The following is a 25073-nucleotide window of genomic DNA, read 5'->3' on the forward strand; positions in this document are numbered from 1 at the left end:
ACATGGGTGCCTAAAATTCACAGTGACGCGTACAGTTTAATAATGAAGACCATGACTAACTGCTGTGATTTTCAGTCAACAATATTGCCATTTAGTAACCCTATCAAGAACATTTGTGTAATCATGTAAAAGATAGGAAATTGTTTAATAAAATTCAATATAAAGACACCGAATAAAATATCAGTATACACATTACCTTAGCGTTCTCAAGTAGAACTTCATCTCTACCTAAGCCAGGTCCTATGACAACTGAGTGCAGTCGTGGTAACCACTTTTCCACCTCATGGACAGCATTGGGACTATCACTAAATGGAAGTGGGAAAAAAAGACAAGTTTAAAAAGGCTTCATTTTAGTATTCTCAGAATTTGAGTTGAAGATGCAAGATAGAAAGAGATATTTCCTATCTTGAGTGTCAGGCAATTTTATCCTCCAAACTACCAAAAAAATCTGTGACCCAGGAAATACGGAAGGGTTGTCCAAATAGCTAAAATGAAAGATTTCTCTCAATACATTCCTTAGGGGATACCACATAAAAATGAGGAGGTAATTGCAAGTATCCACTATGGTTGTTACAAAATAAAGAAATAAAACCCAAGCAGGAAACCAACCATTCCTGCAGTCTGTCACAATTCCCTACTTAATACTTTGCAGAGATTACACCTTGGAGAGATATCCACCATCTCACAGGTATACACTGCGGCTTGCTGGAAATGATGCAATTATTTATTACCCTGCATGGCAAAATGATAAATCTACTCATACGCTTTTTTGTCAGTTGGTTCATAAGCATTTGTTCCAACTGAATTATGGCCAAACCATCCCCTTTCCCCGAAAGGCAACAGGAGAATCAAGCTATTCAGTAAGGGTATTATCTGCTTGTAACGCTTAAGATTTCTGTAGCGTTTGGGTTTTGTCTACATTGTGAAAATGATGAGAAAATCCACCGCCAAATATAGCTGCCACAATACAGCATTCAGCCGCTGACCAGAACTGTTTATTTTGTTCTGATCAGTGTTTTTTTGTGTAAATAGGTCAGAATATTTTGAAAGCAGTGCCCAACAATGTCAGATAATCCCTACTGACAGTACCGAGGGAAAATTTAGCCTGCCTCCCTCCCCACCTCTGACATAAGTGACAATATATGAACATTTTAACTGACGCATGGGGGAAAAAAGCTCCCTATAGGCTAAGCAAGGAGGTACTATTTGATAGTATTACTCTGAATATTTTGAGCTTGCAATTCTTCAACAAAGCTTTATTATTACGGATGAAAGCCCTTGCATGTTTTTCATAACCAACAGCTGTACTGATGGGACACACCACCTGGGAACAAGTGTTTAGCTCGTGTCTGGCAGAATCAGCAAATTCCACAACGATTTCTGCAAGTGCCAGGCAGGAGCCCAAAGCTTTTGCAGCTGCCTGGAGCGAGGCAGCCCGCTCAAGGCCGCAGGGATGCAGTGCCTCGCGACTGGCCATGGCCCAGCAGCCCCTCCGCTGACAATAGCTGCTTCAGAAATCCCCAGCTGCAGCAGCGCCGGCTCCCCAAAGGCACCCTGTGCTGACACCACAAAACAGCTCTGTCAAAACAAGGCTGCTGGGTAGAAGCGATGACCTGCTGCAAGGGCAAGGGACACAAGGAACCACGTGAGGACATCGGTGTCCCTGAAGCAGTCCCCCGCTTAGCAAGCTGAAGTTGAATTTCCATTTGAACGATGCAGCTCCCTTCCCTCTCCTCTAACTCACAAGGAAACAGCAGTAGCTTGAGAATTGCCAAACAGCTCACCTCTTTTTTTTTTTTTTGTCCCTCTACAACCACCTAACAGTTTACGATCTACATAAAGGCTGGAGATAAAAATGATTCAAGAAATGTTTAAAGCACTGTTAAAAAAAGCCAGTTCTTTTATATGTGGCAGGTTGAACATGTGAAAAACTGTGAACCAAACTGTAATAAAATGTCACAATTTCTGAATGCAGACCACTTTTTTATTTACATGCTGAAACTGATTTTATCCCTAGAAAAGCAATATGTATCTCAATAGATGTATATTTCTCAATATCTCATATCAATATATCATACAGTTATAAGAATACTGCGCTCTCTATATATATATGTATATCAGGATGTTTGAATGGACTGGATTCAAAATACCTTTGGATAGTAGAAGCCAAATACATTAAATAAATATTCCATTAAACATAAGCTAAGAGCAGAGCCATACACAGCACCATAACTGCTCTCCTCTATTACAAATACCTCGTGCAAATCTTAAGGTAGAAAGTTTGCCAATTTATTTATATTCAGGATTGAAATAAGATAACTTTGTCTCCAACCCAGTTGATAATGTGCACTCCTCAAAACAAAGCCATCTCTTGGGAAATGAACAGTCCAACATTAAGCCACTGCTACTCACTTTGCCACTGGTAATAATAAAAACCTACTATAAAGCTTTTAATCTTCAAAGCATTTTACAAACATTATGTTCACATAACTCCTTTCCAACTTCACATAAGAAGCAACCCAAGGCATATGAAGGGCCAAGAGATTTAAAATGGTGATAATGACTTACATCGCAAAATCAGCTATAAATACATGCTAAAAAGTAACTGACGGATTTTCATTCTGCATCAAGCAAGCAGAACAAATACTGCCTCAGAGAAGCATCACTTCACTTTAAGGGTACCTAATGTTCACAATGGCTGTGGTTATGCAGCTAAGGAAACCTTACAAGTAGCCTGTGCCTACAGCTTCTGTGAAGGTGGAAGGGCTATTGTGTCATCTTACGGTTCATTCCCACACACAGATATCAAAGTAGCAGCATTTTAAAGCTGATAGGGTACAAATGATGTAACTTTCTTCAGGAAGGGGTGTCACCTCAAATGTTCCTGACCATGGGATTCAGCACAGACACTCTTCTAGCGCTTAGCAGCTACAGTCTATACACAACATTTAAACATGCCCAGAAGAGTTCTCTGACACTGAGGTCAGCTGGTCTCTACACCCTCAGGCTTCAGAGCAGGTAACGCTGAAGCTGCCTATCAGTCACAACCCCTGGACCACGGTGGGTCCTCAGCAGTGGAAGAAGCTGTTGGGAGAGGCTCATTGGCATGGGCCAACAGTCTTGCCACGGATCGTTTGGATAATTTGACAGTACAAATAATCATGTTCAGGTACCTGGGAATAAATATTCCTTGGCAGTGTTTAGTTTCTTATTACCAAAAAAGCTAATGTGTATTCTTGTTTGCCTGTGGATCAAAACCATAAAAAAAAAAAACAGAACCAAAATACTTTGGAGGTACCAGCACAGAAAGCAAGACAGGTCCTCAGCTGTTTCCTGTGTACTACGCTCACACAAATAACGTTGTTAACTTCCTTTGTCCCTTCATGCCAATTTCTCCACCTGATTACTAACCTGATCTCAAACATCTCCATGTAATTATCGCCTCCACTGACCAAGACATGCATACACAATTGACATTAGTGTTGTGTTTGTTTTTTTTTAAAAAAGTATCTAGAAAGGTATGAATAAGACATCTCTTTCATCAGAGAGATGCAATCTGCAGGCTTTGACAGAAAGGGATCAAGTAAGCAAGAATCAGTATTGTCTTTAGAGATGCAGAGCTATATGGTAAGTGACTTGGCTTTTTTTCCAGAACAGGAATCACAAATGCAACACGCCCACTCTAAAGCACAAAGCAAAGATTAATACAAAGAGGAGTTGGAAAACCTCTTGCAAGGCCACGAGAAACCAGCATCTAAACTTCTGAAAGGAGGGTTAAAACCTTTGAGAGAGACTTCGATTAACTAAAAGTCAGGGATTTCCCAACATAAAGAAAGCTTTTTTGGAAGGTGATGGAGCAAAAGGCTGGGAAACAGTCTGGCTTTCCCGTAATTTGAAAATACAAACTGCACCATGAACATACACAATCTGGGAAGCTGAATCCAAGCAGTAACTCCTGTAAACATGAACTACAATACCATTGTACAGATGTGTGCAGTTAAAGATTCTGGTGACAGACGACAGTAGCAGATTTGCAGGGAATAAATGGATCTTCAAACAGCTACTTAACTTCGAGCTAACCACTACATGTAATGTGACACATTATCAGATGCCATTCCAATGAAAAGCTAGATTACGATAGCTCACTGTTGTTCAATGGAGCAACCAAACAACAGCCCTCCAAACCTCAAAAGCTTCCTCAAAGTCTTAGCCTGTCTGGAAAGCAGTTGATAAAAGCTCTTACTACACACAGAAAAGAACTATCACAGGATAAACACATAAATAATGTTTGCAAAACAGAATCATTAATAAGGAAAACCAAAGGAGCGTCTGTAACTCATCTCGTTCCTGTGAAGTTTAGTAGGTAAGGAATAGTCCAAAGCTAATGTCAACAATCATTCAATCAACTTTACACATCATCCATTAGTCAAAGCAGATCTAATCAAACAAGCAAGCATACAGAGAGTCTCAGAGGGAAGCACACCACGAAAAAAGACCCCGCAGACGTTTACCTGATCAACTTTCCTCGGCTATTAGTGAGAGGTAGAAGAGAGAGACAAAGCTTCGCTCAGTGGAGGCTGAGAAGACTGGGATCTCATGGGAAGACAGACAAAAGCTTTGCCATTTGCCCTCCTTGAAGCCCTGTGTAAACCTTGCATGTTTATCTTTTTGCTCTTTTCTCTGCCTCCAGAATGTATTGAGAAAAGTACTTTCCATGGCAAAATGTACAAAGATTCTTTAAATTAAACAGCACTGAGTCTCTGAAATGGTGAGGACAAATTTTCTTTGTGAATTATTGGTAGCTTTAGACAATTTCTGCAAATTAAAATGAATACACCCTGAAAAAATTCCATGTCTTGCCACCTCAATTATTTTTACATACAAGAACCGCACTCATTTGGTTATGGTGCTTATAGCAGCAATTGCTGGGTTCAGTACTGCACAGTCGCATTGTTGCTTCTTATCTTACTGCACAACCTCACAGCCTCTTGTATTACCTTTTAGTTTTGAAAAGCCAGTGAAGAAGAAAAAAACTTTAAGACAAGGCTTTTTGCTCCTCAGGACTCTTCTGTATTTCACCATCCATCACACAATAAAAATTGATATAAAACACAGTTCTGTGTATCTTCATCTTGGTGGAAGCCTGATGTAATAACCTTTCCAAACACAATAAAGAGCCTGAAAAAAAAGATGGTGGCTACTGCCCTGAGATCACCCACAGATTCTAAACATCTTCCAGAGCTATTTGTAACAGATACTTGACAGGTGCCATCTGCTTGAAAGTCTATTCTAGGCTGGTCACTGACCAGAGCGCAAGGACACTTGACAGTTAGGACCTGAAAAGCAACTCCCCTCTCTGGCCCCCAAAGACAATTTTGCTGTTCACTGCATTTTATTCAAAGACTGGCTTTCACTGAGTGATCAAAAGCCACCAGGGCAATAGCTTTAAATTATCACAGAAAGCTCTAAACACAGCAGCTTTCCTCATTCAGGATGACTGACAGTTACTGTCGCTGCTTTCTAGAGGAGGAAAAGGAACAACGGTGATAAGGTGCAGCCTTGTCAAATTTTACACTGAAACAAGAAAATGTGAAGACAGCACGGGTGTAACGAGGAGCTACAGAAACAGTAGATAAGCATGAATGACAGTGCAGACAGGAGGCAGCGGGACCGCAGCTCTTTACATGTGCTTTAGGCAGAGCTGGAACCTCCTTAGTCATCAGAGATGTGGCTTGGACATCACAAAACCCCAGTCCGTGGGATCTCCTGCTAGATGACACGGGACACACGGAAGACTGCTGTCACCTCACCAAAATTCTGCTCATTATCTGTGCACACCTGGTGTGACTGAGGCAACTCCAAATGCATTAAAATGTACCGTTGCAAAAGTCTGTTACGTAAACTCAGACAAAGCCACTTTAAGTGGGCAGTTGCAAAAGCCAACCTAGAGTCTTATCTTCAAAGATGGGAAAAAGTCTCTGATCTGAGGATGAAAGAGTTTTGGTTTTGTTTGTCCAAGCACTGCAGATATTATATTAATGTGAATCAAATGTTAGACCTGCTGACATTTAGATCCTGTCATGTTATACAGTACATCAAAAGAGAGAAAGATGGGACATAATGCGTAGCTCCAGAATTTAAGTAGTTATCTCAGAAAGCTAATTATTAACTATTGTGGTAAACCTTGGGTGAGGTCATTATTGGAAACTGGGTAAATAAGATAGGGAGAGAGATTATTCTGGAAAGGTTAGGTCAAAGGAATTAAAGGCAAAACCAAACAGTGCAAAAATGTTTGAGCATAAAATTAAACCAATTCTATATTCCAGGAGTAGCTGTATTTGTCAATGTTTAAATCATCATTCTTGTGAATTAACTCCAAATTTCCAGAAGCCCAAAGGCTTGAGGCAGCATTTTTCAGCCCCATGAACAGAACTGGAAATAACAACTTGATTGATCCCATTATCAACTCATGGGTCTCTCACAAGCACCTCAATTAGGTAGAGCACATCTCAGTGACAACACAATGGCATGAAGTTGGCTGGATGCAATTAGAAACCAAAGAGATATATATTTAGTAAATTAAGATTAGCATATTAAAATGTCCCTCAAAATTTTAGAAGACAGAACTGTCATTTTCACCTACCAGGCTGCTGAAATATTCTTACATAGTGTTTAACCTGCAAATGCTGGGTAGACCATAGCTATTTTCCTGCTACAATCTGATTAAATGACAGGGAAGAAAATGAAAGAAAGAGAAACAAAGACCCTAATGAGAGGGGGACTGAATACTATTCAAATCAAGTGTTCCTTTTCAGCCATTGACTAAGTTAATTTAGTCACCAGAAGAGAACCTGGTAGGCTTCACCTGAATATTAACAACACAGCAGCAAGAACAGCAACCCAGGAGCCAGGAGAAGCACTGGTGTCATAGGTTCGTAGCGAAGGACCATTCTAAATATGCAGATACCACAGTCTTTACTTGCTCCATACTCTACCTTCAAGGTAGTGAGAGTCTGAATGACCTATTGAGGTATGCATTTAGAAAAAAGTGCCATATTTACCCTATCGTATTTTTCATATAATAATGTGTCAAAACCCAAAATGTGTTCCACAGCTGCTACTTAGACACCAAAAACTCATTTAGCTAGATCTTCTGTTTCCCTGGGCATTGGGCAGGAGTGTTGACAACACACTACAGAGATCAGAGCCAACAACAACCTCTTTAATAATGAACCCAAGTGCATTATACAAATGGGGTCACTCGTCTTATGCAAAGCCTCTTACATCCTGTGAGAAAGAGCCCCAAAAGGAGAAACAGCTATTGCTTGACTCCATTTTCTGAGATTTCTCACATGGATATGACAACTGCGCTCAAGGCCAACCTTAACCAGCTTCATGAAGATACCACAGGTATCAACACAACCATTTTACAATCTGCATTTAGATATATCCAAATCTTCGAAGCGGCTGTAGTTTCAATCTCAACCACATTACAATGTGTATTATGACAATCCCCCCAAAACGCATAACGATAACCAAATGTCTTGGACTTAGTATTTTCAGAGTTCATAGAAGTGGTCCTGTTAACTGACTTGGTAAGTAAAAACTGACAATATTCTTCCAAATGGACTGCCCTAAGCCAAAACCTTCCAAAGTGACAGAATAAAGTTGAGATGACAATTTCCCCCAGAATGAAACAGACTGAAAATGCCCCTAAGAAAAAACTTATGCACCTTTTTTTTTTTAATGTTAAAACCAATAAAATGAAAAGCCTTTACCACATTGGTATCCTTCTCTAGTTTACATTCAATTCTTAAGGCACAGATGATAGTTGAATCAATACCCAGATGGCTAGAATACTTCAAATCAGTTGTGGACACATGAGGAGAGAGAACAGAAGACAGAACAAGTCTCAGTCTACATATCCGTTTTGCTGATTGGAAAAAGAAGAATAAGACCCTAAAAGCTTCAAATAATAATAATAGCAATTAAAAAAAATATCCCAGGCATGCCTTCCTTCACTGAAACTCAAGAAAGATAAATACCAAAGAAATCTAACGCTGGTGTCAAATCACAGCAGTACAGCAAGCGTTCAGAAGGGTGAATTTGGCCAGGACCTAACTGGAATACAATGCTCCTACATATGTATACATCTTTTTCTGATATATCAGAAAGCAGCAAGAGCAGCAGCACTCCCTGTAGCGATGATGAAAATCTTTGGCTACTTCTTGCATTTTGAGGAGGCGGCAAAACCTCTGGTAGTATCACCTGGGGTAAGGACCTCTGTAACAACAGGGAGAAAAAGGACTACGGCATGGGGTGAACGCACCTCCCATCTTTTACTCACTCTGCAACATACACCAAAGAAGCAGCAGCTATTTACCAAGAAAGCTGGACACAGAACACAGGACCATAAAAACAAGTTTTGTCCATGGCACCGCATGACAGGATTAGAAACAGTTTAAGTATATGTCTCCGAGTCAGCACATACAAACTGACCTTTATCTCTCCCTAAGTACTTATGAAAAAAAAAAACCAAACTTGCTCATGCGGTTCCTGGCTAGGCTGCTGTCTAAATGAGATTTGGGAGAAAGATCACAAAGTTCATGCCTGCATCTTCTCTGCAGGTATAATAGGGATCCAGCAGCCAAGTCACCTGGGAGGCATCTTTCTGGTAATCAGAGCAATCTGTGCTTTCACCTTGACTTTCCCTGATGACAAGAATTCTTGCACTTCTTCCAGCAGCAGATTCACAAGAGAGGTTAGTCCCACGTTACACAGAAGCGTTTAATAGCTACCCTTAGCTAACACAACTAAAAGGTATGAGCTTCCTCCCACAAAGGACGAATGTTTTTAAATCTCCTCTCCACATAATGAATTAGAAAGGGCCAAAAATCTTAAGATTGTTCCTGGGCTTTCTTTAAGAGACTTGGCACTGGTTAAAAGTGCTCAAGTAACTTATCAGGAGCTTGCTATCCATGACTCACTTTCATTATTTTTTCAAATAATCAGAACATAGCCAAAATCCAACAAAACTACGTTTTATATGTTTTACAAATCATGTTCCAGCAACCCTGATCTAAACTAAGCATCTTCATTAATGGTAACTGGCCTCAACACACAGGCCATCCTCATGAGAGTTTTCTCCCCAATTATTTTTATTTCAAACTGAAAAGAATAATCTTTTTCAAAATTGAAACAAAAACCTGAACTCTGCAATTACCTTTAAGACTTTTAGTGATTCTGGCAATCTTTCTTAGTCCATACAGACCCATAGATGCAACCAGCTGGGAGGAAGGCATTAGTTCTAAATCCATACCTAGTTCAAGGGTGACTTTTTTGGAGATAATGGAAAAATTATGTGACTCCTTCAGGACCACAAGAAATTAATGACCTGACATCTCGTTCTACTCCTCTGATAAAACTCTGGAGATCAAGGATTATATCAGCTGTTGACTTTATAAATTGTCTGACAACCAGGTTACAAGTGGGCTACTCAGTAGTATCTCGATCTTTCCTGGCCTACAGAGAAAGAACAACTCTGTAAGATTATGAAAAAGTCCTTGCAAGAGGGGAATCTAACAAAATAAATTTATCCTCTCTTTTAAAATATAACCAGCTGGGTTCATACAGCTCATTTAACTTTGTGATCACTCGTCTATCAAGACAGCATAAGTTAACCCAACACAGATATCTATTCAACCTGACGTGAGCCAGGGAATTAACACAGGGAATATAAAAAAAGCCCATGTCATGGATTTAGCTGTTCTCTAGGAAGTTCCCAACACTAATGCAAGGAAGTAAGTACACATCTACAGCAGAAATCCACACAGAAAATGCCTGCAATAAAACTTAGGAAAACGCAAAAGCTAAGTTTTATCTTATATTTGTGTAGAGTTTTACAGTAGGAACAGGTCAGCTGAGAAAACAGAAACGTGTAGCACAAACCAGGGGTAACGGTGACAAGAGCAAGGCAGCTCTGACCAAGACTTGGTATACTCCACTATTCAAAAGACCCCTACTTCTGCATTATACACTTTTCACTTCTCCTCAGGAAAGCAAAAAGTCAGTCAGCAAAAATGCTGAACTGGTTAGCTGCTCAATTTTTAATTAATACTTTCATTAATAACAAGTCATTGTGGAAGGGGCCATAATGCATTTGACAGAATTCCTGAATAAAAAGGAAAAGCTGCTATTGATAATATTGACTATTCATGACCCCTAGACAGCCAGTTGTCATTATTTAGCTCAGGTAGTGAGGACGCACATAGCCAGGTGTTGAAGCTTCTTCATTCCAGATCCCAGGCTGCCACGTGCAGTCCCAGCTCTCTTACCTTCACTCACAGAACAGGGAATGAAGTCCCAAGACGAAACCTTCAGAGACAGTTGCGTTATGGGTGTCCCCAGCACAGGATGTTACACCAAGAGGAATCCCAGGATGGTCTGCAGCTGGGGCCACATGGAATTGCCCTGGCAGTGCTGTAAGATGGATGCCCGTTTCCATAACCCTCCTTCTGCAATCCTACTCAACCTTTCTCACATAACATTCCTTGCATCCTTAAAGTGACAGACATTTGCCAAGGACCTGAAACGCAACAGTGCAACTTCTAGCTCTCGCATACCTTCACTAGTCATGCCAGCAAAGATCCGCAACGGCAGCTCTAATGAGCCAGAAGAGCCCTCGCATTCAGGGGGCGGCAGCAAAAAAAGAGCATGTTTTTCCCTTGAGGTGATCCCCTGTGAGGTGAAGGCAGTAGGGAAAGGTAGCGGCAGCCAAGTCGCAGAGGAGATGATAAAATGTCAGACTCCTGGCAGTACAAAATGGCAGCTGAACCCTGGCAAAATGCCAAGCTATTCAAACAGTGAATTGAGGAGTACACGGGGCCATAATTATGATTAGCATAATAAGAGAGTGGTACAACAGCTACCTAGTTACTCTGAAGGGTCATGGAGAAATCATAACAAAGCAAAGTTTTAAGGAGAGACACAAAAGAAAACAATGACGTAGCTGCTTGGTGGGTTTTACCCGGAGGTTCTTCCATGCGTGAAGTGCAGCCCGGGAGAAAGTACAAAGACTGTTTAAGAGATCAGGCTCTGAATCAAGAGCGGCCGGCCGTGCCGGGAGAACTCAACGGCTCCACAACATATAAAAGATCATATGAGAAGTGTGACACTGAAGACAAAGGACCTTACAAGAAAAATAGGCTGTTTGTGTAAATTTGAATAAAACCTGGGCTTCAACAGAGTCAGTCAAGGTTTCTTCCTTTCTAACCAGAAAATACTGTTTTCTCTTTTCCTCAAATGAAGCATAAGAGATAAAAATATGAGAACATTTAACAAACAAAATCTGAACATTCTGATATTTGCGTTTTTTCATTTTGAATGTCATATAAACAATATTTACAAATCCACTGCTTCATGCAATTAGCCAGCTGTCTGGGTAAAATTAATCAGAGTTGTAATAAAAGTATTAAACATTGCAGTTCAGACTTAAAGCTACACGGATATGAAAATTGCTAGATTCACTGTACTTTGTACATCTAGAGGAATTTATAGACAGAGCTGAAGTTTAAAATCAAAAGTTCTCTTTGCGAATAGAAAGACCAGAGTTTTCAGAATTCCACAGGAGACACTGAGAATCTGTGTATAAAAAAATCAAAATACTCTTGTTCAGTAGGCGCAATCTGGTCCTCCATGAGTAGAAATTTTACCCTTTGCATATTGTCACCTCCCTTTTTCTCTGTGCTGCTTCTGTTTCTCCTCTTAACCTTTTCCATTACCACAGACATCAAGAACCCCATGTATACTAAAAATGCTTCTCCCAAGGCAAGGTCAACTCCTTCCCATACAAGACAACTGTATGCTGTACCCGGACTGTGATCCATCAAGACAACCTAAGTTCCAAGCTAATACTGCCATTACAACTGTGCATCTCATTTGTTATCATGTGGTACGAGACAGAAAGAACATCAACCGAAGATGTGCCTTTTGGATTTTAGAGGCTAATGCAGTTGGACTGGTAAAAACCCTGCCCCTGTTATTTTCCCCTTGCTTTCAAACATGATTTTTGCCTGTCTAGAATCCACAAAGTCATGGGTTTTTTCTATCTTTGAAAAAAAAAACACAAAATAAAAAAAAACACCAAACAAACCAACCCAAACCAACAAAACACAACCCTTGATATCTGTCTAACTGACTTCTTTCTAAGCACCTCTCTCTACACCAACAGGAATTAAACCCACCTTTAGAATGTAATAAACTTATGGCTTCTAAATGCAGGCATCTGCATGAAGGAGATCATATTCTTCCTCGCAGACACCGAAATATTTCTACCACCATAAATCCTTCCTGACAGCAGTATCTGACAAACACGATTTTAAATTATGCTTTTTCTAGATTAATCACAGCTTTTCTACGTACACCAACAGACGTTGACACGCACTGGTGCAAGCTAAGCTCAGGGACTTATACCTCAGACACACATCTTAATTCTCATTTGTGGTGCTCATTGTAAACCATTGTAACACCTGATTGAAACATTTTATCCTGTAAAACTTCACTAATCAGTAACATATTTCAGAACACAAATTCCGGGAAGCACACACTGATTTTCCCAATTAGGACAGTGGCTTATTAAACTTTTCTTCTTCTTGTTAATAAATCCTGTATTTTAGATCATTTTAGAACACCTATTTATTCCCAGGAATAGGTGTGTATCTAATGCAACATACTTATGAAAAAAATGAGAATCAGCATCTCCCTTGCCCAGTAATTTTATGTATTGAGAGGAAAAAAAGATACACTACTGTTAAATACTATTAGGACTGAAGAAGCAAGAGAACATACTCTATTTGCCTTTCAAATGCAGATTCTAAAATGCTGACTTGTAGTGACTCTCAGTTCTGGATTTTGCTACTGTTCTCAGTGAAATGCATTACAATCACAGAACACACGTCAGCAAGTAGTGGAAAGCAAGATCTTTGCTTTTTAAAAAATTGTACTTTGTACAGTAATGAAAAAAATTCACAACTGATTGTTCTATGTTAAATATCTAACTGCTTGTAATGAAAGGACAAATGCAGGAGTTTTTGTAATCTCTAGCTCACCCAACATGTAACTCAAAAAAAAGGAATAACGCAAACTAATCAACTGTCAGACTGAAACGGTCAAACTAGTAATCCTGACTTGCTCATTTAAACAAAAGATAAGTCACTTACAGGACCGGATGAACAATCAGCTCTGGACTATATGATTTGATTACTGTTGCTGCATCTTTGGTACAAAACACATGGGATAAATCTGCACCCTAAAAAAGAAAATTTGCAAACAGAATTATCAAATTTATACTTAATAATAACGTTACCGTTCCAAAGTGAGTAATTCACCTGAATTCTTATTTCTCAGTAGTTAAAGCAAACTTTATTATTTTTTTCTATTTTGGCTTAGACTACCATGCAATGTTTTGGAGAAATTTTTTTTTGTATTTGACGTCCAATAGTATTTTTTTCTGTTCCTCACCAATATGATGACTGAAAACACAGATCTTGAACTTTTACTCACTTGAGAAATGTTTCTCATTTGCAGATGAGCAAAGACTAAAATGTCACACATACAACAAGAAGAAAGCTGTTCAACTGCGTTGAACAAGAGACAAGCTACATCAGAGAGGAAAAATAATACCGTAATATACTTGCAAAACAGAGCTATGGCAATCTATGAGTACATTTCCAGTCCTACCATTTCTACTAAATGGGCCAAATCCGTACTAGATAAAGGCTGGCACAATTTTAACAACACGCCTTAAGTTAAATAAACATTAAAGCTGAGGATTTTTGCCTCAAGCTTCTGTTATCCACTCAAAAAATCAGACATACACATAAAAATTATGAAAGCAGTGACCAGAAAGCCTGATCTTGTATCTGTCTTGCATACTGAAATTTCCCAAGGTTAAGAAGTGTCTCCTCTGCTTTATTACTACACATTTAACATTTCAAGCTACTAAGCAATGCAGAGATTTGATGCTCTGACTCTTTATGGGCAGATGCAATGGTTGGAGACCAAGTGGCTTCAACAGGGGACCTCCTGGTATGCTACTGTATCTGCACATAGTGAACAAAAAGCTGAATGGCCTTAATATCTTATGTACGATCATTAAATAATATCATTTCAGTTTTAAATCCTTGAGAGACTGCACCCTGGAGGAGAGGGGGCAGATGGTGGAAATACCTGGACTGGTTACCTACTTATTGGAACAAATCTTCAAAAAGAAAAACATATGCAACATATCGAAAGTACTGACACACTGTATATAGAGTACTGAAAGCAGTATGTATTATGTAAGCATGATTTGTTTACATTTGAATAATCACCGCTCTATTTATGTAGTCTGCAGTAAATATATTTTTAGCCAGTTAATATGTCACTAAAATAAGGAAGTTCACACTGCTAGGAAAAAAAAGCTTAGAAAATACTTCTGCTAAAGATTATAATGTAAATAAAACGTGCTATTAAAAGTTACACTAAATTCAAGCAACAATCTTTAGACTTACAGCACATAAGAATTTTACTAGCCTAAAGCTGTAAGTTTTGAAGGAAAGTTACTTCATTTAACACACTTATCAGGTCCAGAAAAGATTTCTAAAGAACTGACCATAGCACTGAAAATATAACTTTAAATATTAATCTAAAGTTACCTTATTGTTCACTTTTGGAGAAAATATTTCATCAAGTTTTGAAGTTTCCTATCCAAACCTCTGATAAAACAGTTTTCCCTCTGAAATTTTCAGGTTTCTTACATATGTCTAATTTTACTTATACAGAGAAAACATTTACAGAAAACACAGCAAATGACACACATTTACAAAGTATTTCTACCAATCGAGGACTAAGGATTTTCTTTGTTAAATAGAAGACCTTTTGGAACTCAAATTTCATGTGCAGCTCAGAACGAATGCTTTTAAAAAATGGCACTTAGCCAATACAAATGATTAAAAGTTCATTTTGGATTGGTATAGAAGAACACGTACCACTTTGAGAGCTGTAATTGCAGCAAAATACGGTGCTCCAGTGTATCTAGAATGAAATACAATTTAGGTTAGGAAACACAGTCATGAGATCAGATAATCTGGAAATCAGCCTGCCATAATGAAGCCCAAAATTCAAGACCAAATTTTAAGAAAGCTTTCTCTTTTGTTTACTGTAAAAGACAGATAAAACCTTGCTATACTGAAGCCACTCTCAAACCTTGCTTTGATTTCGAAGGCACAGGATTTCACCTTGGCCACCTGATCCTTTCATAGAAATATTTACAAAGATTTACAAAGATCATACGGTAAAAAAGCAACCTGTTCTCAGACAACCAACTTAAAAGTTTAGAGACAAACAAAACAAAACAAGAGTCAAGCAAAGTTTGCAAGCCAAATTTGAAATCTGTGACCTGGACCAATCCCACTCGGTTTTAGATGCTTCACTGTGATTCCAGTTGCCCTAAGTTCTCTTTATGAAGACTGAACAGAGAGATATGGACAGAATCATCCTCCAGCGGTGCCTACTTTTGCCAAGAGGAAAGAACCTAAGCCCATTAGACCAACAGGAAAACTAACTCCTTGGTCATCAATGCAGCTATAAGACAGCACCTTTTTGCTCTTTATAGAATGTTTATTAATAGCAGATGTCCAACAGCAGATCTCTTTTACAGGAGTAAGATGCCATCTCTATTTCAAAAGGGGAAAATGAAAAACAGGAGGGTGTAGGGGCTTATTCAAAGTATTGTGCAGATTACTGAATGTGGCCAAGAAAAGAATAGAGCCTGTTTTATTTCTAGGTCAGTACAGCATTTAACTGATTTATGCTGTATCTCTCTTATCCCTGAAACATGCTATTTCTATTACTCCAGTACATAAAACAAGGTATTGACAGAATCTAGTAAACACCACAATTTATCAAAATAAAAAAGCACTCAGTAAGAAAATATACTATTCCTGATTTAAGAGACCCAGTTCCCAAAATACCAAAACATATATTAAAAAAATCAGATGTGCCATTGTCTTATGCTAGTCTACTTATTCTATAACTTCATCATGCAATGGGAAAGGACTAACACTGAAAGCAGAGAGAGTCTGGTGGCCAAAAAAGATAGAGAAAGTAGACACAGTCACGAAGAGCATTCTAAATTTCAGCCACATTCCCTACCAAAATTTTGTAACATGATGCAATGTTCTTCCCTAAGTACACATGGTCATGACAGACTAGTAAAGCTCTCTGGAAAATACTCATGTTTTAAATGTAAGGTGAGTTTGAATGGCTTCTAAAAGTACTTATAACATCCTCAAACTCTCTCAGAAAGAAAAACAAAATTTCTGTTTAACTTACTCTTGACATCCTCCAACGATGCCTATACGTCCATCCTGACCTTTATGCCTCTTCCCTGTTAGAGGAGGGATAACATTGCGCACCAGTTGAAAAATGTTCTCCATATCCTTTAGAGAGTGTGTTCTGTGCAGTGAAAAAGATCTCTCTATAACTGAAAAGAAGAAAATAAGCGTTGAAGTATGTTCTTTCTTAAACTACCATCAGCATTTCTTCTAAGCACTCATAATCACTCAAAATCACTCCAAGATACACAAAGTGACATACTTCTAAAAAACGAATGCTTCATCACTTAAGGCCTTTAAAACACTGAGTAACTAGGGAAGGTTATAATTTAAAAAATTAATTTAGGGTCTGATGCAGAGAATATTCCCACTGACTGCTCACAGTCCTAATTTAGGGCTCAGGTACAGAAAGAAACAGCCCAGCATAGTTACATGAACATTTCTTAACTAGAAATATCTTCTTAGTTCAGCCTGAAATCACTTCCATAATTAAGCTCAACTGAAATAGGTACACTTAATAAGGACTAAACACATCCAGACACAGAGCAAGCACAGAGCAACTAAACCCACATTTTAAACATACACCCTACCTTATTTTTCGCTCCCCCTTAAAGACTTCCACCTCTTAGCAGAATCAGGGCCTATCTCACTGCTTTTTTTTTTAATCTTGGCAGGTGGTTACAAGGCATAATGAGTCTTTCTGCAAAACTATAATCCAGCGCACTAAATGCAAACATTGCAAATACCACACAAAGATAATTTTTAGCTATAATACAACTACAGATCTCTGATGCAAAACTACATGTCAAGCCACATATTAAGATAACTGCACACTCAGAAGGCTACATATTCAAATTACAGTTTCAAAAGACTACAAAAAATCAGAATTAAAAAGTATTTCAGCAATTAGAACTAAAGAGAATTAAACCATTTACCTAATATGGGACAAATCTGAAGATCAGTACTCCTATCAACGCTGTGTTAACTATAAATTGCAGTAAATACACTAAAAGAATAAGTTCTTATATTTCAACAACGCTCCTCATTAACTGTACAATTCTGTTCAGAAGAGCAGTTTATTTGAACATTAATATTAGTCTCCTAGACCGCAGCTATGCTTACTTTCTTTTTTACAGATCTTCTAAAAAAAGCTTTCAAGAACTGCTACATAGTAATACATAATTATGTAAAAAATAACTCCCACAATACTCCTTATTTTCAGCTGTATAAAACTTAGTAATCCCACCCCCAACTCCAAAAACTAGACGAGGGGAAAAAAACAAAACAAAAAAAATCCCAAGAAACAACCTGTTCCAGAAATTTTGGCCGCAATAATGGGGAAAAAAAATATAACAAACAAGAAAACTCCACATCTGTGTGCTATCAACAGAAAGCACCTTTTTGTCCATCTTCCACAGAATCTAAACCGAAACGTGCTAATCTTCAGTAATAAAATGCTTTAGTGTTCAATAACAATAAATACTCCTGGCTGATCTTTTGGTTTCAAAATCCTTCTGTAATACAGGCATCCCATTTCTATTGAGATTAAAAAAAAATAAAAAAAAAGAAAAAAAGAAAAGAAAAAACACCGTTTTGGATTATGGCCAAAATTGCATTGCAGTGACCCAGAGGAGAACAAAATGCTCATCTCCTCTGGAAACAGGGCAGATTATTTTCTTTAAATCACACTTCATAAGCTCACTGGTTTTCAACCACACAAGAAATATACTTAATCATACAGCTTGTAACCCCTTAAAGTACAATGTTGTTAAGAAGATCCTCTGTTTCTTTGTTGCTGTTTTTTGTTTATACATAAATATAAAGTGATTGCATAATAAATAGGGAGAAAACAGAAAACTATGCAAAAAGTGATTCTTACCTACAGAAACACTAAAGCATATTTAGCTCTAAACTGAAATCTTAATTCTTTAAAAGATGTGCTGCCTGAAGTGTTATTTTCACATTTTATTATAAACACTTTGCTACACCTTCACCAATGAAGATTAGAATCCCAAGTTGCTCTTGCTACAGTTAAATATATATAATGCATTTCTGCACAGTGTAATATGATTGTACACCTATATGACAAAATCCAGCAAGAAAAACTGAACTTTAGTTTCAAGTCTTTACAGATAATGAAACTCTTTCAGCGAAAAACCTTTCAGAAGTAATGGTAAGGCCTTGTAGGTACCATCACCCCGGTCTAGAACCTCAAACAATTTCCTAAGGGATTTTCTGAAGCACTTCAGGTTTCCTTTTAATTTAAAAGTGAAAACAACATTTAAAACACAGAATCCAGCCGCATGCTGTAATTTATCTACGAAAGTCTCCTGCTATCAAGGAATGCTACAAATCAACTATCCAGTCAAGAAGAATCACAACCAACTCAGTCAGCCTAAACCCTCAACAGGCCTAATCATCCAGTCCCCCTTGCATTTTAGAGGGAAACGTAGTATGTAACGTGGAACTGATAAGGCTCCAAGATTCTCTCAGAAATCAGAGAATACCCTTTAGGATCTGGCATGCCAGATTATTATTCAACACTGAGGCTGGGTGGTTTTTTTAATTTTCAAACCATGCTTTTTTCTTCCAAGCAGTGTGAAATTCAGAATTAGAACGAGACTTGTGTCATTTCCACATGGCAGGCTACAACCACCGAGCCCCGAGCAGACTCTGGTTTCAGCACTGACAAGAGCATCCCTGTTTCCCTCCTGCCCACGCAATCTATCTCCACGTACAAAGAAACTATGATAAAGATAAATGACACAGAGCCACAGATGCCAAGAAGTCTGTTAATGAATGCTAATATCCGATTATCAGCTTCTGGCCCACACATAAGGTACGGAAGGAAAAGTCTGCACATAAATACCAATTCTAGAGTTGTTGCTTTGCCTTTTTCTTTAAAATAAATTCAGACCCCGAAGAATTTATAAATGAGCTGGTGTAGAATAAAGATGTACACCAATATTTTAATCTTCCATCACATCCACTACAGTAATCTGATGTTTAATTAAAAGATAAGATTCAGAATTTTGATTTAAAGAAATTTATTTTAAAGAAGCTGGATTTTAAGATTTGACTTACTTCAGTGAGGCAAAACTCCACTCTTTCCCAACCCTGAAAAAACATATGCACAGCCTTAACTTCACGTACTGGGTTAGGCCTGTTAACTTCAATAGCAGCACAATTTCCGCTACAAGGTACCTAGTGTCTCCAGAAAGCTTTCAGCAAATGCACTACTTGCCTTTCACATACAAAACTTCTCCTAATTCCACTTTACAGAGACGTGAATGTGGAAGGAGTCCCCAAGGTTTATAAGGTTTGAAAAGTGTGATTTTGCTCGTTAAAATTTGTTAAAACTAATGCATCTCTATTAAAAAATCAGTACAATGATAGGAATAATGTTTTAATTTAATTTTACATCAGACAGACACCTTTACCACAATATTAAATAATTCCAACTAGCTTTTATTTTCAAAAGCTACTTACTACCAGTGCTTTCACACAGAAGTTTAAAAAAAATGAGCTTTTCTTTATGCTATAGAAGGAAGTACCTATCGGTGGAGAAAGTGCTGCTGTCATAGCATTATAATTAAAGTTATCCCCATATGAACGATGGTTCGCTCTCTGAGGTGGACTCGCTGGTATAGATTGTGACCTTTGTGATACTGTAGAAGAAATTCCTGCCAACATCTGTCCCAGCATCTGTAACATCTGGAGCTCTCGAGCATGCTCAGCTTCCCGACGCTTGTCCTCAATTTTGAGCCTCTGCTCTTCGTATCTGTAAAATTTCTCTTCTGTATCCACACTCTGCTGCAGGAATTTTTCCATCATTTTATCCAACGTTAAATTCGCATGGCGTTTTTTTGATCTTTTGGGCTGACTGAGAGGCGGGGTAATAGTTGGAGCATTGATTTCTTTAAAGCCTAAAACAAGAGGACAGACAATTATTTTTCTGAAGTGCTAAGAAGAAAGCAGAAAAAAAACCACCTTCCTGTGAGACGTGGGCCTAATATGTCACAAAGTTGTTATTCTTTTTCGATGTGAACTGTAGTTATTGCAGATATTTTTATTCCAGAGTACCAAAGCAAAAAACAGGAGCTTCTGCAAAGTTATAAAGGTAACGCAAAAATTACACAGAGGCATCTTTTAATTGTTGTAGTACTAAACTTCGACAATAGGAGTCTTTCTGATGTTCTAAAAAGGTTTAAGTGAAGGCTATTAAATAGTATAGCCTCATTTGTGTATTGCAGGTAATTACATTAATCTAAATTGAGTTTCAGTCTGTTGGCATTCTGGATTTGCATTTCAAAAGAACATTAGTGTAAACAATTCTTTGATGGGGTTTATGTGTAAAAAGAAGGTTGGTTAAACGTCAACCAATTGGCTGATTCCTCAGTGATGTCAACTTCTAAAGACAGGTTCATGTTTGTATTAAAACCACAGCATTAATCCAGATTTAAAACAAACAAATAACACCGGCTCCCCCCCCAACACAAATAGGGAGCTGAGGGTAAAGAACGAGCAAGGAAGGGACAGGCTTTATCTAAGGGCTGCTTCTGTCCGCAAGCCTGCTAAAGTTAGAAGCAGTGTTTCTGAAACAACTCAAGCAATTAATTACGTAAAAGCTCTCCCCTAGCCTTCTGGCCTATCTGCGACAATAAGGAGATTTTTCAGGTATTATCGTCATGGTCGTTTTCATGCCGATTAACAAAACCGCACACGGTCTGCAGGGAACGGGAAAATCCTCCAGCGAGGATGCCTATTTTCTTGTACAGCGCTACCTGATACTTTGTCTCGATAATCTCTGCGCTAGTTTTCCATTGGTTTCCCATTGCTAAACACCGATAAAAACTCACTCCGTCCCTCAGCATCTCCCCCTACCCGGTTTGCAGCATTTCCCGTCCCCCCCCAGCAGCTCGCTCCCCTTCCCGGCGGTGTTGGGGGCCGGGGGCTTTCGGGGACGGCAAGGTGCGGGGAGGGGGGGGCGGGGGGCAAGGGCGGCTTTGGGAGCGCAGAGGACGGGGCGGGAGGGAGGAGGGTAAGGCAGAAGCGACTAGAAACACGCTGGCAGAGGGCTGCCGGAGCCCGGGAGGGGAGGGGGGGAGCCGCGCTGCCCGCGGGGTGAAGGGAGGACAGCCGGCGCCGGGAGCCCGCCGGCTACTCACCGTCGCCCGGCGGCACGGGGATGGCGAAGGGGGGGCACTCCACCTTGATGGGGTGGTCGGCGTAGGAGGAGCACTCCCCGGAGTCCTCGGTGAAGTTGTCGCGGGGGGACTCCAGCTCGGCGTCCTCGTCCAGCTCGGCGTCCACCTCGCGGCTGTTGTGCGGCGTGCCCGGCGTGGGCGGCCCGGCCAGCGGCCCCGACGGCTGCGCGCCCTCGGGCGCCGGGGCCAGCGGCTCGGGGGCGCCGTCCGGGCCCCCCCGGCAGCTGAGGATCCGGTCCATCTCGTCGTAGTACTTGCATATCTTGCGGGCGTGCCCGTTCTTTTTCAGCCCGTCCCGGGCCTGGTAGTACTGGCGCTTGAGGCCCTTGATGCGGATGCGGCACTGCTCCGGGGTGCGCTCGAAGCCCAGCTCGGCCAGGCGGCAGGCCACGTCCCGGTACACATGGCTGTTCCGAAAGTTGCCGTCCAGCGCCGACTGCACGTCCGCCTCGCCCCAGATCTCCAGCAGCGCCCGCGTCTCCAGGTCCGACCACAGGAAGCCCCGCGTGTTCGTGATCATCCTTGGCCGGCCGGGGTCACTGCAATGGCCGCGCACCGGGGAGAGGGAGGGAGGGAGCGAGAGAGGGAGGGAGCGAGGGAGGGAGGGACGGAGGGGGGCGGAGGAGGGCGGCGGGGAGGAGGGAGGGGGGTTTAATGCCCGCACTCGGCTCTCCCAGGGGGCGCCTACGCCAGCCCCGGCGGCGGCAGCCGCGGTGCGGGGGGAGGCGGCGGAGAGCCGGGCCCCGGGCTCCGCATCCCAGCCCGGGCCGCCGCCGCTCGCACGCAAACAAAACTTTCCAGGCACCGCTTTGCGCTGCGGGCACCTGCAAAAAAGCTGGGGCGGGTGGGTTGTTAGAAAAAAAAAAAAAAACCAACAACAAAAAAACCAAATCACGAAATCCTTCTCACCCCGGCTCGCCCCCCGCTGAAAACAACGATGATAAATAAAAAAAAAAACAACACAGAAGCGGGCTGGCGGCGGGGAGGCGCGGCCCCCTCCCCTGGGGCAGGGCCCGCCGCCGCCCGGCTCAGGCAGCCACCGTGCGCGGCCGCTCCCCCGCCCCGGGCTCCTCCGGGAGCGGCAGGACGGCGGCGCTGGCTGGACTTGGAGGCCCTGCTCATCACAGTGCGCCTCCCTCCCTCCCTCCTTCCCTTCTTCCTCCTCCCTCCCTCCCCGCCGCAGTGGAGCGCGATCCCTGCGCACACACACACACACTCATGCACCAGACACACAGACAGGGCGCTGCAGCTCGGCGCCGTGCATCACCCCCGCGCCAGGACGGGCACCGCCACCCCCGCCCCCTCCCCAGGGCCGCCGTGTCGCTCAGCCCCGGGGGCAGGCAGGCAGCCGGGCTCCCGCGGGCACACGGACACGAGTGGTGCCAGCAGCTCGGCTCGCCCCTGCAGGCCGCCACAAAAGCCTACGCTGCGGCTGGCAGAGACGGCGCCTCCCGCAGACCCGGGCAGCCCCTGCCCTCCGCCGGAGCCCCGCGAAGGGGCTGGTGGTGCCGGGGTTTGTATGCGCTCCCCCCCCGCCCCGGCCATCCCCTCGTAGGTTAGGTGGGCGCTGCAGCCGGTCCCCGCTGCAGGCTGGGGGGGGTTTCATTGTGCCGGGCCGCCCCAGCCGCTTCCCTTCGGTTTTGCTCCGGCGGGAGCCGCGGGGTGGGGGGGAACGGCGGCGCCAAGCCCACCTCCCCGTCACGGGGGGCCGCCGCCGCCCCCCTCACGCCCCGGCCCAGCCCCTCAGCGGGGCAGCTCGGCCGAGCCCCCCCCGGCGGCCTTTCCTTCCGTGGGCAACACCCACCGTCCCGCCCGCCCACGGGCTTCCGCGGCCCCCTCGGAGGGCAGCCCTCGGCACAGCCTGCCGCCGCCGTGCGCCCACCGGCCCGCCCCCGCCTCCCCTCAGGGGCGGGCCCCACCCCCTCCCGCCACAGCCCCGGCGCAGCCATGTGTATACCTTCATCACCCCGCAGCCAGAACGCCAAGGCCAAGGCCAGCGCAGCCAGGGCGCCGGCGGTGACAGCGCCCCGTCCCCACATCCTCCCCGGGGAGAAGGCTCGGGCCGGGCCCGGCGGCTCGCCGCTCCGCGCTCTCCTCTTACCTAGCCACAGCGCGGGGCTCCCCACACCCCCCGCCAAGCGCGCAGGCCAGCGGCGCACACAGCTCATCGGCGCGGCTTCCGGCTCCGCGCCGCGCCGGGCAGGGCAGGCCGAGGCGGGCAGGGCAGGGCAGGGCAGGACCGGACCGGGCAGGGGAGGCCCGCCCGCCCGGCACGGCTCCGCGCCTCCCCGCGGCGCGCCGCGGCCTCCCCCCGGCGGCAGCCAATGGCGGCGCGGGGCCTGCGCGGGCGGGCCGCGCTAAGGGAACGGCCGCGGCTCCCGGCGGGGCCGCTGAGGCCTCCTCCGGCGCCCCCGGGCCCCTAGCTGCCCCCGCCGCTGGGCCTCGGTTGTGTGGCAGGGCCCGGCTGGGTCCGGCCCGGGAGGGGAGAGGTAGAGCTGGGAGCGCCCGGCGGGGCCGTCACGGCGCTTCGGGGCTGCCTTCCCAGCCCTTTTAATTGGCAGCAATTAAAAACTCGTAGGAATTACCGTTTATTGCTCCCAGCATTTAAAAGCTCTTCATGTCCCTCACCTCGCCAAGCATTTCTGAGCAAACACCTGATTTACGAGCAGGATTAATTTCTAAGCTGCTATTTCTAGCTCAGATACATCATTGTAGAGCAATATTCTTGTAATACTTTTATACTCTAAAACACACCAGAGTAATGTGCGCTTGCAGCCCAGAAAGCCAACTGTATCCCGAGCTGCATGAAAAGCAGCGTGGCCAGCAGGTCAAGGGAGGTGATTGCACCCCTCTACTCTGCTCTACTCTACTCTGCTGGAGTACTGTCTCCAGCTCTGGAGCCCTCAGCACAGGGAAGACATGGAGCTGTTGGAGCGGGTCCAGAGGAGGGCCACAAAAATGATCTGAGGGCTGGAGCACCTCTCCTACAAGGACAGGCGGAGAGAGTTGGGGCTGTTCAGCCTGGAGAAGGGAAGGCTCCAGGGAGACCTTATTGCGGCCTTTCAGTACTTAAAGGGGCCTTATAAGAAAGATGGGGACAAACCTTTTAGCAGGGCCTGCAAGGAGTAATGGTTTTAAACTAAAAGAGGGTAGATTTAGACTGGATATAAGGAAAAAACTTTTTACAATGAGGGTGGTGAAACACTGGCACAGGTTGCCCAGAGAGGCGGTAGATGCCCCATCCCCAGAAACATTCAAGGTCAGGCTGGACGGGGCTCTGAGCAACCTGGTCTGGTTGAAGCTGTCCCTGCTCACTGCAGGGGGGTTGGACTAGATGGCCTCTAAAGGTGCCTTCCAACCCAAAGCATTCTATGATTCTATGGTCACCTCTAGTCCTACGGTACCTACTTAATCTAGACAATGAATCAAAATATAGTGTGGCCCAGGAAAAAAAACTAGCTTGATTGTATGCATGAGAAATCTGAGACACTAA

At 42.9% G+C, this 25073-nt stretch overlaps 1 protein-coding gene across 5 annotated transcripts in view; it reads right to left on the minus strand.

Moving 5' to 3' along the window:
- Positions 1–23788, minus strand: part of NAXD (NAD(P)HX dehydratase) — a 49824-nt gene extending 26036 nt beyond the window's left edge. The window contains exons 1-7 of one of the 5 annotated variants that reach the window (XM_064440263.1): positions 23682–23788; positions 21542–22119; positions 19928–20299; positions 16372–16522; positions 15027–15072; positions 13218–13306; positions 197–305 (exon numbers count right to left, since the gene is read on the minus strand). In XM_064440263.1, coding sequence (XP_064296333.1) covers positions 197–305; positions 13218–13306; positions 15027–15072; positions 16372–16522; positions 19928–20299; positions 21542–22100 — 1326 coding nt within the window. In that variant the 5' untranslated portion in view covers positions 22101–22119; positions 23682–23788. The other 4 variants (XR_010370974.1, XM_064440272.1, XM_064440267.1 and 1 more) reach the window with 4 other exon arrangements.
- Between the last annotated feature and the right edge of the window lie 1285 nt (positions 23789–25073).

Source organism: Phalacrocorax carbo, chromosome 1 (assembly GCF_963921805.1).
Source record: "Phalacrocorax carbo chromosome 1, bPhaCar2.1, whole genome shotgun sequence".
Classification (NCBI taxonomy): Eukaryota; Metazoa; Chordata; class Aves; order Suliformes; family Phalacrocoracidae; genus Phalacrocorax; species Phalacrocorax carbo.